This window comes from Apostichopus japonicus, chromosome 10, assembly GCF_037975245.1.
Source record: "Apostichopus japonicus isolate 1M-3 chromosome 10, ASM3797524v1, whole genome shotgun sequence".
In the NCBI taxonomy this organism is placed as follows: Eukaryota; Metazoa; Echinodermata; class Holothuroidea; order Aspidochirotida; family Stichopodidae; genus Apostichopus; species Apostichopus japonicus.
This window is the reverse complement of record NC_092570.1, coordinates 10,512,227-10,529,387: the sequence shown is the minus strand read 5'-3', so window position 1 is coordinate 10,529,387 and position 17,161 is coordinate 10,512,227. Positions and strand designations below refer to the sequence as shown.

The following is a 17,161-nucleotide window of genomic DNA, read 5'->3' as shown; positions in this document are numbered from 1 at the left end:
CCCCTTTCAACAGTCGGCTCTCCTTGCCCTCTATACCCCCTCCCCTCATCATATCCGACCCAATCCCTGCCACCCAAGAAAAACATACTAAAACACGTACGTTGATATACCTGCGTGTAGCCCATGCAAATTCCTTGTCTATTTTATACATTGTAGTAGACCGTGGACGTTCTTTTTAAAATCAATAAGACCAATGTACCACCCCTTCGATTACTTTCTTCTATCCTAAGGTTATATTCCACCTACTCAACGCCCCACCGCCTCTCCCCATGTGACAGTGAACATACACGGTGTACCCTATGGCTACTACACACAAAGGTGACGAATACTAGTCTGTGACAGGAAGAAACCTCATAATTTAGTTCTAGCATAGTGACGAATGTGTGACGAATTTTTAAAATTAACTGAAAATGACATGACGTAACGACGAATTTTTTAAACTAAAATTACTACTGTGTAAGAAATTTTTCGATCAGCAACAAATATGAGAACTCAAAGTTCTATATTTGTTAAATGTCATATATTGGCAACTTTCGGTACAAAATATCGTTTTTAATTACGATATACTAAAGTCGAAGAGCGTTTTCTCAAAACTCACATTTTGCACATTCGTCACTACACCAGAACGGGGACAAAGTGTTAGTTGAAGGACCTATAGTCCTTCTCAATGCAGCCAATCACCACCCGTTTCAATCACGGCAGAAGCCGAAATTCCAGGCTACCAAAAGGATGTGCTTTCGATCTGATGAAACGTCAATTGATGACGTAGAGTATTCGGTCTGCTGATATACCCTTTGGTCTTACACCATATGGGTTATTGTATAGCTTAGTAGGGTAAGTTAATAGACCTACAATAACAGTCAGTCTGTGAATTGAACTACTTACGGTACCGTACCCTTCTATGAAGCTCCTGTGTTTTGAAGGTTATATTTAATTGCTGTAAAAGTATTCACTGAAGCACTGCTTTTCAACGATTTGTCTGTAGCAAGCTTTGTGAAATACTTGCAGAAACAAACATCACACACACGTTAAGAAGTAGCCCTATTTGTAATTTTATCTGTAGGCTGCAAGTTCTCTATCAGAGACGTAAAAGTGGCGGCAATGGCGACCACATTGTTCACAGCTGTAGATTTTATTGTTCTTGGAGCATCTTTTGTCTTATCTGCTTTGATTGGTATTTACTTCGCCGTGTCGGGAAGAAAAGAAAACAATACAGCTACTTATTTCTTAGGAGATCGTCAAATGGGAGTGCTCCCGATAGCCATTTCCTACATGGCAACAGCAATATCTGCTGTAGTATTCATCGGAGTTCCTTCAGAGGTTTACTTTTTTGGTCCAAACATTCTCCTTACAATACCAGGAAGGATCTTCGCCATTTATATCGTAACGAGAACAGCTGTACCTATCTACTACCGACTCAAGCTAACGAGTATTTACGAATATTTAGAGATGAGATTTGACAAGAGTGTTAAAATAGCCGGCATTATACTATATTATGTATTCGCTACCGTCTATATGGGTTTCGTGGTCTACGCTCCAGCCCTGGCATTAAGCTTGATTACGGGAATGTCGGTCGTCCTGTCCATCTTGGTAGTTACCTTGATATGCAGTTTCTATACAACCATTGGTGGAATGAAGGCTGTTATCTGGACCGACGTATTTCAGGTAGGGCTATATAAAGTGAAACGTACACAATTTTCAATTTGAAGAGGTGTGTTGCGTTTCATAATCCATACTACAATTATGAACACTCACCATTCAAGTAATTGAAGCATCGTTCTACACGAAAATGTATGCGAATTGGTTTTTGTTCAAATTGTCGCAAGTGTCTGATATAGGTAGATACTATATACAGTAGCTAGGTGTGCGCGAGTCCTAAGCCTACACAGTACCTTATACTGCTACTTTGAACCGCTACTCGATTAGCGCGACTTCGTACATTTGCCCCGTTATTTATTTTGTCTTTTAGCTGCAGATTGATGGGCGAAAAAAATATCGTTATTACTCCATTACACTGCCTAAATCAAAGCGATGTTTTACGCAATAAAAGTCTGAGGTTGTTACAGTAGCTATCTTCCAAAAATCCTAGCAGCAACAACAGCAAACCTGTCTCAAAATTCCTTAAATTATTCTATACTGTGCGAATTATGACTGATAGCCAGTAGGAAAATGCTTTAAGAAATAATTAAAGAGATGTTTTGCCATCTTAAGTGTACTGGTTTTCTGACTGGTATTCTTCACGTTGTTGTTTTCACGAACCCTATTCTACCCAACCGTTGCTGGCCTAGACAAAATACAATTGCTCACAGGCCTAGCCAGGTTTGTTCAAGTTGTCCCATAATCATAAACGTGACGAAAGTCAAACGTTATTTCCAAGGCCTAGCTATGCTGAAACTGGTAGAAGAGACTACACAAATTGAGATCAACAGCCGATCCAGACAAAAGCACTTGATCTCACTGTCAAACTAAGACCGTTACACAATTATTTCGCATTGAGATTGGTAATTAGTAAAAAATCTAACTAGACGAAGTTTTATTCCAAAATATTCTGAACACCAAAGCTGTTGAGCGGGGTCATAAGAATGGTTTTACTACACGCAATACAAATTTATCTTATAAAACTATTTATATACCTTTGATATCATTGACCTAAAACTTACAATAAGATAAAGATACAAGGAAAGAATCGAAGAATAACTTCCAGTAACCATTTTAGGTTTATCACAATATCTCTTTACCCAGGAGGTTTCAAGGCCCCTGCAAAGCTGTGAATATGAATGATTTTTAACCCTTCTTTTCAAATGGGTTAATCATACAGTGAGCCTTCTAACCTTGTCAGCAGTGCCGTTAAGAATAATACTTTGTATTTTATTGAAAACATCCTTTGGAGGGTTTGGCAATACCTGGGAAAGAAAAACATAGCTGGCTAATTGCAAAGCTCTTGACAATTATATATTAACCGATGCATGGGAGTGAGATCACGTGCATTCCAAATCCTGAGTTCATTCGTCAGCCTGGACAGCTTCTGTTCATCGTTTAATCGGAAGAGATTATCCCCATTATTAGTTAAGTTGACACCCACAAATCTAATAGAACTACAGAACGGAATAACCACTCTTTATAGGCAAGCCAAGCCGTAAATGTATGTATGTATGTATGTATATATATAGTGATCTTCCCGCAAGCAGGAACTCGCGAAAGAAGCCATGGAGGCATATAGACTCGCAAGCTGACCGTAGCCAATCTCTCGGCACACATCCATTTAACGTCCATGTCGGGAAGTTGTTATTGAACAACACCCTTGCCAGACGACACACATTGCTGTCGGCGGGGAATCGAACCGGGGATCTCATGACTGGGAGACGCCGGCGTTAACCACTAGGCTATACACTCCGCCAAATTCTCCGCCTAAATTCGAAATTAATGTGTAGCAAGTGGTATGACAGATATATATTATGTGTTAAATTGTCAGATTCAAAGCACCAGGGGTGCACTCTGTAAAATCATAACACTTGGTTAATACGCCCTGAATGACAGGTATACAAGTCAATTTTTATACGCATTCACACACCAGTTTTATCACTGTGGTCGAGTGGCACGGACTTCGGTGTGCGACACAAGATCCGGGAGTTCGATTCTTACCTTCGCCTGATGAGTCCGAAAAGGACGAAACTGGTCGTGCAGTGGAATTATTCTGGTGTACTATTCTTGATTTATTTACTATATATGTATATATATATATATATATATATATATATATGTATATGTAAATAGCTCTATTTCTGTTTCTTGTTCTCCCCTTTCCTAGTGGTTATGTAATAGGTGCCGATACTCTTCCACAACCTGTGCTCATATTCCCCTGTATATTTAGTAGTGAGCCAGTGGCAACAGTACTTTCTTTGTTCTGCCAAGTTGCTGGTTTTAGTACACATCTTCTCTTCTTACTTTCTTTTCTTAGATAAGGGATGCCTTGTCTTAGTTGTTTCAGTTATAGGATAGACATTTGTATGTAGATTAGCCTGTGTAATTAGCTCTGATTGGTTCTAAGTGTTACTCTTGGTATCTAGGGTGTGTATAGCCAATCAGAGGTGTTAAAAGGGTCACATGTTGTTACCCTGTGGTTTAGGAGCTTCCTCCAAGGTGTCTTAGGAGAGAGAGGCAGTTTGGTTTTCAGCCAGTCAACAGGGCATGTTTGTATATTAGCCACCCTTGATATCATAGTCTGTACACTACAGTATATATAAAAATAGAGAAGTTGTCTATCTTGTGCTTTGAGAATATTTATCTACATTCATATAACTTTTGCTGTCCGAGGAATTAATTGTCTATAATTGATTTGCTGTACGTTTGTAAACATTATTTCATCGTTTTAATGGATTATATGGAACTGAGAGCTGTGTCCTGCTAGTTGCCATTTTGTATTTACATATCTTTTACTGGGACTTCACCTACTCTTTAACCTATCTTTTACCGGGACTTCACCTACTCTTTTACGTGGACGTCACCTAGTCTTCTACCTACTGTCTCTTGTACCTGGACTTTACCTACTCTCCTTGGGAAGAACATTTCTTTGGATATATATATTTTATTGGAGTATTCCTGGAACTCTCCCTCGTATCTATATCCACTGGAGTATATTCACGGAACTCTTACCTCTCACCTTCTATTTCGTAATTTCCTGCTATCGGACATTCATTTATTAAACCTTGCATCACCGTGCCTACCAGTTATTCTACTACATTGCCGTGCCGTGTTGCTGGACTATACAGACCCGCCCGCCAGATAAGCTCTATCTTTTTTTATTAATGTGCACATACATGTATTAGTCTTGTGGCCACTTGACACCCCTAGTTGTTTATATTATATCTCTTGTTTTTAACTGTTGATACAAGTTTAATTGTGTAACAGTAAAGAGTACTTTTCCAAGATTCTTTATGTTGCATACTTTCCTGTGTGTGACCGAGCAAATATAGCTACTTATACTGTATACCTAACAGCCAGTCTTATTCTTGTTTTTTAGCCTGTTGTATTTGTAATACAGTGGTCAGCTGTCTTCACACATCGTGACCACTAGGGGAATTCCCAATAATCTTGTTGTACAGCTAGCTGCTGACAAGAACCCCATATCCCGCAATTCTTACATATATATACATATATATATATATATATATATATATGTATATATACATATATATATATACATATATATATATATATACATATATATATATATATATATATATATATATATATATATATATATATATATAAACCGTTGTTAGCCTGTATCGACTCGGTCCTTTTAATCTCGGGTCCTGCTCGCCCCGCCACCTAATTCTCCAAGCCTTTATATATATAGATATATATATACATATATATATATATATATATATAGATATATATAGATATATATATATATTATATATATATATATATATATATATATATATATATATATATATATATATATATATATATATATATATATATATATATATATATATATATATATAAACCGTTGTTAGCCTGTATCGACTCGGTCCTTTTAATCTCGGGTCCTGCTCGCCCCGCCACCTAATTCTCCAAGCCTTTGAACAAACCGTCTCCGCTTACCGCAACGATCGATGAGAGTGAACTAAGTCGCAGGTTCCCACCATAGAGATATATAAACCCAGAAGGCTCAGTAGAATCTAACTTTTTTTAGACAAACTCCACTGGAAGTTCTAAGGCAAACTCGAAGGCGCTAAAAATTACGTCTCCAAAAAAAAAAAAAAAAAAAAAGTAATGGCCTGCATTACAAATGTAAAGAGTAACTTCAAAAAAGGAGAAGAAACTGGAAAATCTTTGAAACCAGCAGATAGTATCTAGATATTATTCAGCAAGAGTGTTGATGATATTAGTGTAAAGTAAAATTCCGGGGTTTACTTGGATGATAGTACAAGTTGAAACCCGCATCCTACACGAGAGCATGTTTAATAGCGAACTGAATTATTATGAAATGAATGTATCATACAGTAGCCTTCTCGATCGGACTGCATTCAATGACAATGATGTTGCAGATAAAGGAGAAAAATTTATATGATCACGTACGGAGAATATGTGCTAATAAAAGAATACCGTAAGGGGTTAAACCATTTTAGGTATGCTGTAGACCGTTTAAAAATCGGTTATCGGTCCACGTTGTATTTCTACCCTACATCACTGTTTGAGGAATGGCCCCTTGAAATCATATTAGGCTCATCAATCAAAGCGGCTGATTTACTTTGCCTAACACGCATTCTATATGGTCAGTTCATCAGATGCAACAGACACTGCATAGGAAGACGTACGTTTCATACAACCTCAAATAACACGTGCATAACAGGTTTGTCAAGGGAAAATGGTGTTGGACAATATGGAAGGGTTCTCACAGACCAATGTGTGTATGTGGTCCCTGTAAAGGTGCAATATCTGCTTTAACACTAAAGATTTTAACTACTATAGCGATTTGGACACACAATAGTATTTATGAACCTATTCAGTCGTGATACAGTCGCTTTAAATATACGCAGCAGTGTCCATCCAACATACAACAGGACGCCCACTCAGACGTGTAAGAACAAATTTCTCTGCCAACTATTGACATGACTTCAAGTGTTTGCCTATGGAATACGCTGTTTTGCTTCTCTTTTTTGAAAGAATGTTCTGAAGATCGTACAGCAACTGATTATTCTCCGACAGTAAGAAGAGATTAAATACTACCAAAGGATGTATATAGTAACCATTCTAGGTGATCCCTGTTGACTACACCTTAGACACTGGTGATGATTTTTGTAAAATCCGCGAAGAAAGTCTCCATCAACCAGAATGAAAAATGCATCCTGGTTCCTATGACGTCATTGCACTAGACTTCTGCTTGTTAACCAGAAATAGCTGTTACAATATAATGGCCCTAACCACTATTTTAATGTACAATTACACTATGGCATGGTAAACACGGGTCAGTCTGCTGTGCGTGGCAATATACACCTCCACCAAAGCACTAGGGGTAGCGTACTCAATGTGATGCATCCCACACACCAAGTATGAGAAGTATCCACGATTCCCATCGTTAGTTATCATGTAAAAGGGTTTTCAGAGTTTGACCACTGGTGACCTCTGGTGACCTCACAAGCAACAGGATTATTGTACTTAATATGCACTGCAAAAACTCCGGTGTTGAATTTAACACCGACGGTGTTGAATTTGATTCTCCGGCGGTGTACATATATGACCACACCGTGGGTGTTAAATTAACACCGGTCTTGGAGTACTTTTCCAACACCTTATTGGGTTTATTTAAAATTTAAAACAACACCACCGAGATTTAAAGTTCAAATCTCAGTGGTGTTGTTTCTTGTAAATCCATTGGGTGTTGAAAAAGGTGCAATATAATGGCACAACATACATATTGCATACCCGGTATACCATCATATTAGCAGAGAGTTCCTTTATGAATATGATGGAGTCCGTGCAAAAAGCATTACGTCATCAAAGAATAACAGTTGTATTTATCTGACACTATTCATCTTTGTAGTTTTCAAAAAAGTATACAGTGAATACCAAATCTGTTGAAGAATTCAAGAAAACTAAATATATCTCGTTATTTCATTGGCTTATTCGGTTACTGAGTTAATAAGACACTTTTATAACATTATTAATCCTGCAATAACCTCGTTTATTATGTTATTTTTCGAAATATATTACTATAGCCACCATAATTGAATGGATCGCATCTAATTTGCATATCAACAGCCAAACTTACAGTCATCAATAATTAGGCAACTCGTGTTGAAAATATCCTATGCCAGGTCAGCTTTGGGAGTTATTGTTGTGTTTTGGTACAAGTTAGCCTACAATGAGATACTAGAAACAATCGATCAATTTCCATAAATTGGTACAACCCGATTACGTAGGCCTGATGAAATCGATACTGCTTGGTGTTAATTTAACACCGACTTTAACACCGAGATTTGAACACCTAGAATTTCAACACCAAAATTTACAACACCAATTTTTTAACACCCCATTATTCCAAAATATTCTGTCTGGTGTTAATTTAACACTCAATTTAACACCGTAATTTTAACACCGATATTTTAACACCGCAGTTTTTGCAGTGTGGTAAATCCATATTCATTGTATGAAAAGTATCCATGATTTCTACTATGAGAAATTATGTTTAAAGGTTTTCAGGCTTCGACATTGAAATATTTTCAAAAGTACTCGCTATTTGGCGACCGTGATTAAAAATCTTCTCACTAAAACGCAAAATTCACTCGCCACTATGACTGCTGTCCAAATCTCCATAGAACCAGGGGCGTATCCAGGGGGGGGGGGCGCAACAGGCGCGCGCCCCCCCTATTGGCCGTCACCAAAAAAAAAAAGTTTAGCAAAAAAAAAAAAAAAAAATTGATGACGACCTTTATGTGAGATGTCGGTGATCGCTCAACCCCCCCTCCCCTCCCGTATGCTTTATTTTTTGTTTGCCAAAAAAAGGTTCTGGCGAAGTTCGGCGGCATAATAATTTTAGAAACATAGATGGTAACTGTGTTTGTATTATCACTATAAACACTAAGTGACATGCCAGCCATACTAAATTGTGCATTTTGTGTCCATATTTACTGGAAATGTTGCTTATTATTAAGGTCGAAAAATGGATCACATATGGCCATGGGCGGCGATCCTGGGTGGAAGGGGGGATATATCCCCCATGAAAATGGGTGGAGGGGATGTAATGCACCATATCCCTCCCCCCCCCCCACCAAATGCCGGGGATAAGAATACTTTCATGCCTACATTTATGCATCTTCGTTAATGTACGGCTCTTTTTTAGCTTCATTTCTCGCCTACCATAAACGCAGTGCGATCTTTTCAAATAAAGCGTCTTTATAAAGCAAAAATAGTTGACTGTAGGCTTCATTGGCCCTATATCAACAAAATGTATTATTGCGCCCACGGTATTGATATAGTACATATATGCACCCTCATAGTATTCATATAGGCCCTATAGTAGGCCTACACACGTACATGTTCCCTCGAACAGCTGAGAATCTCATGTAACCAGGGTAATGCTTAATACACGTTTCACCTGGATGCCCTAGCAATCGGTACCTAGGTATGTAACTATGTGTAATTGTGTATTGCATGTGTATAGGCCTATAATAGCCTGCATGAGGCCATTTTCTTCATCGAATAATATAACAGAGCTCTCGAACATTCTAACGTTGCGCCTGAAACAAGATTGACAGGGGCAATTTTCCCAAAATAACACCCGAAATTAAAAAAAAAGTTTTTGGATCCTGATTATGAGATATTTCGGACATGACATCCCTATTTTAAAGTTGGGTATATGCCGCTTGGAAACCTCGGGAAGTGCCGTTTCCGGCCATCTAGAGGGTTTGTTAATCCCAAAATTTTCTTTTACGCTTCGCGCCAACGCATGGTGGCGCTACGCTTAGATAGTCAACAAGGTCATATCCCCCCCCCCCACTCGGAAGTACGGATCGCCGCCCATGCATATGACACCATTTTGCATTTCAGCCCTTCTTCGAAAGCAAAAATTGTACACCCCTCCCCTTAGACCCATCCCCCAGGACGGCGATCATTCATGCCTGGCGCCCCCCCTATTGGAAAATCCTGGATACGCCCCTGATCTGCGGATGCCCATAAGGTAATTTCCAATTGCCAACAATCTGTCCTTTTGTTATGATGCGTAACGAACATGTTATTTAACAGGCTGGTCAGTTGGAGATACGGTAGATTATGAAACAAGGTTTCCACAATTTGACCTCTGGTGACTCCAAATGACCTTTGACCTCCACGAAAACCAATAGGATTCTTCTACATGGCGTGTCACAACCACTGGCGGATCCAAGGGGGGGCCAAGGGGGGCCATGCCCCCCCCAAAGGTGAGCCAAAAAGTGTTTCCGAACATCCGCTAAATCATATGATTGGAAATTAAAAAAATCGAGAGGAATAGCAGTGGTAGACTAGTCTAAACCTTTTCGTTTTCTGGTTTAAAATTAAATGCAGAGCTCCCAACTGACCCGCAATTCGCGGGAATTAGACCCGCATTCTAACACCCAAACCCGCTGACCCGCACAAGCGTCCGAAAAACCGCATTGTAATTGTCAAGTATACATAAAATAATTTGCATCAAATTTTGACTTAGCAACCATCATTTCTTTAGCATTTAGCATAATAGAGTATAAAACCTCCTTTACAGCATCATTTGAACCTCAAATTAGCCTATATTTCTTTTCATTGGGGCGAGCAGCGAACATTTTCATGCCACGGGAAAGAATGAATTATCACCTACTGTTCAATTTATTGATGTTACACACAAAAAAATGCATATTTCTCAGAAAATTTTGGGTGACAAAAGCCTTTCTAAGTGCCACCATTTTCCATGTAGGCATCACCAGGATTCCAAAAAAATTCAAAAGGGGAGGGGGACACCTCCCCTTATACCCCTCCACCAGGACGGCGATTCGTGGCATGGACCAGCATTTGCCTTCTCAAGAGTTGGGAGCTATGTAAATGTATGAGCATGAGGATTTACAGTTTAACACCAGTTTGCAGTTACAGGCTGGTTGTAAGAAATTTATAACCTATGAGAAATAAAATTTCTTGAGAAAGATGATCCCAACTTTGTTTTATAAATGGTTTAGAAAATTACACCTGGGAAACATTTTTTTTAGAAGTAAATTAACATCACCATTGTACACTTTTGTCGCACCAAATTGCATCTGAGGGCATTCAGCAATAGAAAATTTTCCCCTTAGACCCCTCCCCCATATCACTCTAATGCCACTTTGGCCCCTCCCAAACAAAGGCCCTGGATCCGCCAGTGGTCACAACTACATACTAAGTATGAGATTGGTCTAAGATTCCCTTCTTGAGATATTGTGCTTAAATTGTTTTCACAATTTGGCCCCTAGTAACCTCAAATGACCTTTGACCTCCACCAAAGACAGTAGGCTTCTTTTAATGAATGTGGTACTCCTTCACATGACATACGAGATTGATCCAAACTTCCCTAAATGAGATATCGTGTTAACAAGGTTTTCACAATTTGACCCCGAATGACTTTTGACCTCCACCAAAACACAATAGGCGTTTTCGCTGAATGTTGTTCTCCTACCCACGAAATATGAGATTGGTCCAAGCTTCTCTTCTTGAGATATCGTGTTGCAAGCTATTCACAATTTGACCCCTGGTGAACCGAAATAACCTTTGACCTCCTCTTAAACAATATTCTTCTTCTACTGAATGTGGTACCCCTACTTTTAATATGACATTGGTCCAAGCTTCCCTTCTTGAGATATCATGTTTACAAGCAAGGCATCACACACACACACATGCGCACATGTTTGTATTACATTCAGACCGAGGACCCCATTGTATTTTCCATTGTTCAAATCCATGAACCCTAACCTTAACAATACCCCATACAATAGAATTCTTCCGAGGACGTGGTGATTCTTTAGAAATCACAACCGAGGACCTGAAATTCTTTTGTTCAAGTCCTCGGTCAGATAGCAAAACAAACGCGCCCGCGCGCTCACACATACATACGCACGCACACACACAGACATCGGCCTACATGACTACAAAGGTTACGATCTCATCGAAACCAAAAAGAATCATCTGCTTTTGAGAGTACGTTTTGTTACCACGTAACATGACGGTTGAGTGAAGTTTGAGACTATGTAAAACCGAGTAGTTGAACCTCCTACTACCTCCACGTGCCACTGTACATCGAAATGCACCTTAATATTGCTATTTGTAATTTATACAATTTACAACTAATATAGAATATTGACATTTAGAAGAGGGCAGTCTCAATTGATGGAGAGAGATAAAGTGATATGTTCAGTTTGTTTTCTTTCTTTCTCCAGGCGTTCTTGATGATGAGTGGATTAGTAGCCATAGTCATAGGAGCGTTGGTGGAAGTAGGCGGTTTTCGAGAAATGTCAACCCGTGTAAGCGAGGGCGGAAGATCCCTGAATCTCAGTTTTGACCTAGACATCACCATACGTTACACTGTCTATTCTAGTACCTTGGGAGGTATATTTTCAGCTTTCACTACCTTTACAACCGGACAACCAATAATACAGCGATGTCTTTGCTGCAAGACTCTGCCCCAGGCCCAAGCTGTCATTTGGATAGGGTTTGTATTATCCGCTTTTACGGTCATCTCTGCCGTTATAGCTGGTCTTTTCGCTTATGCTTATTATGCAGATTGTGACCCTCGGAGAACAGGCAGGATTCAACGGTTTGATCAATTGGTGCCTCTGATAATCGGTGATATTTTTGGACGATACCCCGGTATGGCAGGATTTATAGTTTCTGGTGCATTCAGTGCTTCGTTGAGCACTATATCTTCCAGTTTGAATAGTATGACCGCAGTACTGGAAGCGGCAGTCCTTGGACGGATGCTTAAAGATAGCTCTGACAAAAGGCTGACATTTTTGTCAAAACTTTTTACTTTCGCATTCGGTCTGCTATGTACAGCTGTGGCTTTGTTGGCGACCAAGCTCAGTGGGGTTTTAGAGGAAACTATTGCTCTAGTAAGTATTTTGGTTACGCCACTATCTGCCGTCTTCTTTCTCGGTTTTTTCGTACCGCGGTGTAACTCCAAGGGTGCGCTCTCTGGTTTGGTGGCTGGAATTCTCTTTGGTGTGTGGATCAAACTGGGATCAGAGATTTATACAATTACTAAGCCACCCCCTTTCCTTTCAATAGAAGGATGCCCGTCGGCGAATGTGACTTCGTACGTAACGGAGCTTTACGCAAGTACCGAAGGGACGACTTTGCCTGATCTTTACTCTTATTCAGAGAGTGAGAGTGTTAAACCATCAGCAATGGTCACATTTTACAACATGTCCTTATTTTTCTACAGCGCATGCACCTTCACCGTGTCCTTAGTGGTTGCTTACATCGTTAGTTTAGCTACTAAAGCCAAACCATGTCACAATCCTGCATTGCAGATGTCAATTTTAGAGCCTTTCTATTGTGGCGATCAATTGCAACGTTTGCTCGGTAAGACGAGATATGTCTACACTAGAACCAAGACAGATGAAGTCAGTGGTGATGGCAATGTTGACGCAATTGATATGGATATTCGTACATGAGAAGAAGAAATGTTGGAGGAACGCGGAGGGTAAACCAAGTCAGTGTATGACCATCTACATCAGCATTTCTCTCTGACATTCTAGGGCAAATGTATTATTGCTGTAACTACACATTCTAGGGCAAATGTATTATTGCTATAACTACACATTCTAGGGCAAATGTATTATTGCTATAACTACACATTCTAGGGCAAATGTATTATTGCTGTAACTACACATTCTAGGGCAAATGTATTATTGCTGTAACTACACATTCTAGGGCAAATGTATTATTGCTATAACGACATACTAAGATGCAAGAACGTTAAACAATCTTAGGAACTAAATATTTTTTATTTTGTTTTGCTAACAAATTACATCAAATTACCATAATGATTGTAAGCTTAAGCTATTTTAGCAGTGTAGCAACGACTCTAATGATTCATATTTAGTATAAAACGCTTACTTTGTCGAACATTAAAGTAATCAAATTTTAAATGTAACAAAATAAGTGTAGTTGTCTTTTAGAATGCTTTCCATTGCCTATAATGCCAAATCGGTTTAAGGTGTTTTGTTTTGCGCGAATCTACAGCTATTTGTAAAACTTGTCAGTAACTGGATTTTAAATCTATGGTGTTGTCGAGTTCATTCTTGGCGGTTGAATTGGCTTTCCCTTATCATCGATATAAAATTAGCCTTTTGGATAAGATATTGTGTTATTGTGTAGTATCTGCACTTTTCATCTTAGATACACACAATACTCTGTCAGACAACACAGATCTCTTATCAATCAGTAATTGACATGTCTGTATCATGCATAAACGAAAGAAAACTTGGTGTGTAAACAACAATCTAATATGTATGTTTTTTATCATCCAGACTTCACTGATATTACAAGCTTTTATTCTTCCTGCTTAAACCAAATCTCTAAGCTTCAGCGCATTCAAACCACCTCCGCCAGATGAGTTACCCTCACAGATAACAAATCTCACATTAAACCTATTCTCCACCAACTTCACTGGCTTCCTATTTCTGAAAGAATAAGAACAAACTTCTCACCCTCACTTACAAAGCTATCTATGGTTTTGCCCCAAACTATATTTCCAATTTAGTTTCTTTACAAATTCCAACTCGCTCACTCAGATCTAACAGACTGTGCTATTCTCCTAAAGGCACCTAAAATTAAAACTAAGACGTACGGTCTTTTCAATTTGCGGCCTTAAACTTTGGACTAACGACCCCACCCACATTAAGAATGCCCCTACCATAGACATTTTTAAAGGATTTTTCTCATGCCTTTCTTAAAAATCTTATAATTGCAATTGGGATTTTTGAAATGTTCTGACAAAATCTTAGAGTCAAAAATATCATATATCTTTTAAAAAGGATTCTTAAACATCGAAATTCATAATTCAAAAAATCTTGAACAAGTCACGTGTAAGATTGGTGATGACGTAGGAGCGACAAATTGGTTTGAGTGTTTTCCCTGTACTGTATACAAACATCGCGATTGTCAGTGCACAAACCTATTCAGAGTGGCAGTTGAATTCCGGGATAAATACCTTGCAGTTGGCCAGGTAAGATACGCAATATGAAATCCATATTTCATCTTTTAACGACTTGTTTTACAGATACATGTTGGTCACGGAAAGTTAGTTTTATGGCCTAAAAAATTCGACCGTAGCGTAGGTCGAGACTTAGGACACGCCAAACTGTGTACCTAGACTCGTATACTTGGCCTAGTCCGAAGCCAAGAACAGAATGAAAACCCATCGAGTAAGTCGTAATTTTATAAGATAGGCTTTAATATATATCGAAACATGGATCAACATCTTTTCTACGTAATGGAAGATAAAAATTGCGTAAATATAAATAATAACAGGAAGCATAAATATTATTACGCGTTACTAGTACAGCTAGTTTCGATTAGGCCTACGTACTGGTGTTTTTGCCAACATACATGATTACTAGGCGTACAGTGATAGCTGTTTTTCGTTGTCGGTCGGTCCGTTATCGTGCGTTGGTTCTTACCTAGAAGTTAGCAATGCAGTAAATTTCTTCTTCCATTGCAATAACACTAGGCCTAACGTTAGACCTCGCTGTGAGTTGAGCCTCCGTGAATTCCGGCTCGAAATTATACCACACGGGTCCGTCGTAATTCTCAGCCATTGAATGTAAGCAGTAGCGACACAATCAAAAGAAAAATGTTTCCATTGAAAATATTAAAAACGGTATAGGTAAATAAGCAAATCCAAAGAGTAATATCAGTTGAAAGACGATTCGTACCGACAGCCGAGTTCAGTATCAGTCTTGATATTAACCGTACCGATAACGCGTAAGGATCGTATTTGTCACTGCTACGTCACAGGTCGAACGAGGTCAATGTTGGAAAAGGAAAACCAGTCGTTTTTTATTTCAAAAAGTAACCTAAGAACATCATTATTTCTGCCTATCTAGATCACTTTCAAATGAACTCAATGCATATATTTGAAGTTTATTATATTAGTAAGCATATGTAGAAAACAAGATAGCATAGGACTATTCCTTTAAAAGGGGCTTAAAAGCTAATTTATTCACGTACTACCCTTTTTGGACCTTGTAATTTTTCAATCCTTTTGGTGTATCTTTACGCTCTTTGTTCTACTATGCTGTATTTTGTACTCATTCTGTTTCTTGTAAAGTGCACTGAAACCGTTGGTTTAATGTGCTATATAAATAAGTATTATTATTATTCCCCTTACTTCACTAGACTTAACACTGTAATGATCACAAAGTTAGTTTAGATGTAACTATAAAACAAACATTAACCTGTGTGTATTCTGTGCGTGTTTTTGTCCCTTCTGTTACTGTTACTTGTCATTTAGCCTCTGAAGAAGATCCTGCTAGGATCGAAACGTCGTTCTCTTAAACAGGCTCTCTAGTGGATAAGCAGTTTACTAACAGTATTTTATTTTATTTTTATTTTTTATATAAATAAGTATCATTATTATTCCCCTTACTTCACTAGACTTAACACTGTCATGATCACATGGTTACAGTCTCGATGTAACGGGACTGGGGTTGATAGCGAATCATATAGTTTTTCCTCTAGTGTCCAGGCTCTATCTGTGACGACTGTTCTTTACAAAATATCTCTGTTCAAGTTTGCATCTAACAAAAGGTTAGCATTAAGTGTCTCTAGGAATGTCAAGTGTTATAGGCCTACTTTGAACCATGGACGTAGTAAGCGTTCCTTCGCACTGATTAACCAGCTTCAAGGTTAATTGAACACGTATAAATTTGCTCTATGTAGTCCTTTTCTACATATATTCTTCTTTACAAGATTCAGTCGTAGTTTTTATTATATAGGGTTAAAGTCTATGGAGTTTTTCGAGGAGGAAGGTTTGCCTGTTTTATGTTTATGAATTTAAAGATGGGATCGACTAGTATCGCGTTATTCTGTAACACAGGTCAAAAGTTGGAGAACCAAATGAACGTCATTGGTAATGGAAGGGAATACTCTGGTTTTAGGTTCAACACTGATTTGGTTAAACCCATGATTACTTCTAGAAACTGATGAACTAAAGCTCGTCCAGGAGTACATCTAGTCATCGGCGCTCCCGGTACGCGCAATAAAGTTTCCCAATTCGATATGTCCAAATTATTATAATAGGCGTCGTTTATTGTTAACGTCACTGTAATTGCTCTGATCGATGGTGTACATAAATAGTACGTATACTAATACACTATCAAACCCAACGTCACTTAGTGCACCGTTGTTAATACATACGATATGCTCAGTACGTAGCTACTTGTGGCGAACGTGCAGCACATAATGTGGCAAAATTTTCGTAGTGACCATTGGGCTTTTTGATCGATATTCTGGTGACGCCACTGTACCTGGGCTGGGGTATTGAAAAAATTTAATAACAATTTTACTCTCTTCAAATCGTATTAGATGCGCACTAAAAATGCCACAAACATAAAACAATTTGACTATGTTTACATAATAGCCTACCTCGGGCTAACGACCGTACACATTCGTA

General features: G+C 38.6%; 1 protein-coding gene across 1 annotated transcript; it reads left to right on the top strand.

Moving 5' to 3' along the window:
• The first annotated feature begins 438 nt into the window (after positions 1–438).
• LOC139974973 (sodium-coupled monocarboxylate transporter 2-like) lies at positions 439–13,276 on the top strand. The gene is made up of 2 exons (XM_071982548.1): positions 439–1,665; positions 11,922–13,276. The coding sequence occupies exons 1-2, from the start codon at positions 1,102–1,104 to the stop codon at positions 13,155–13,157; spliced, it is 1,800 nt and encodes a 599-aa protein (XP_071838649.1). The 5' UTR covers positions 439–1,101; the 3' UTR covers positions 13,158–13,276.
• The last annotated feature ends 3,885 nt before the right edge of the window (positions 13,277–17,161 follow it).

Coding starts and splice junctions, on each gene's coding strand:
- LOC139974973 (XM_071982548.1), top strand. CDS start 1,102: ATGGCGACCACATTGTTCACAGCTGTAGATTTTATTGTTCTTGGAGCA. Junction 1,666..11,921: donor TCTGGACCGACGTATTTCAG/GTAGGGCTATAT, acceptor TTCTTTCTCCAG/GCGTTCTTGATGATGAGTGG.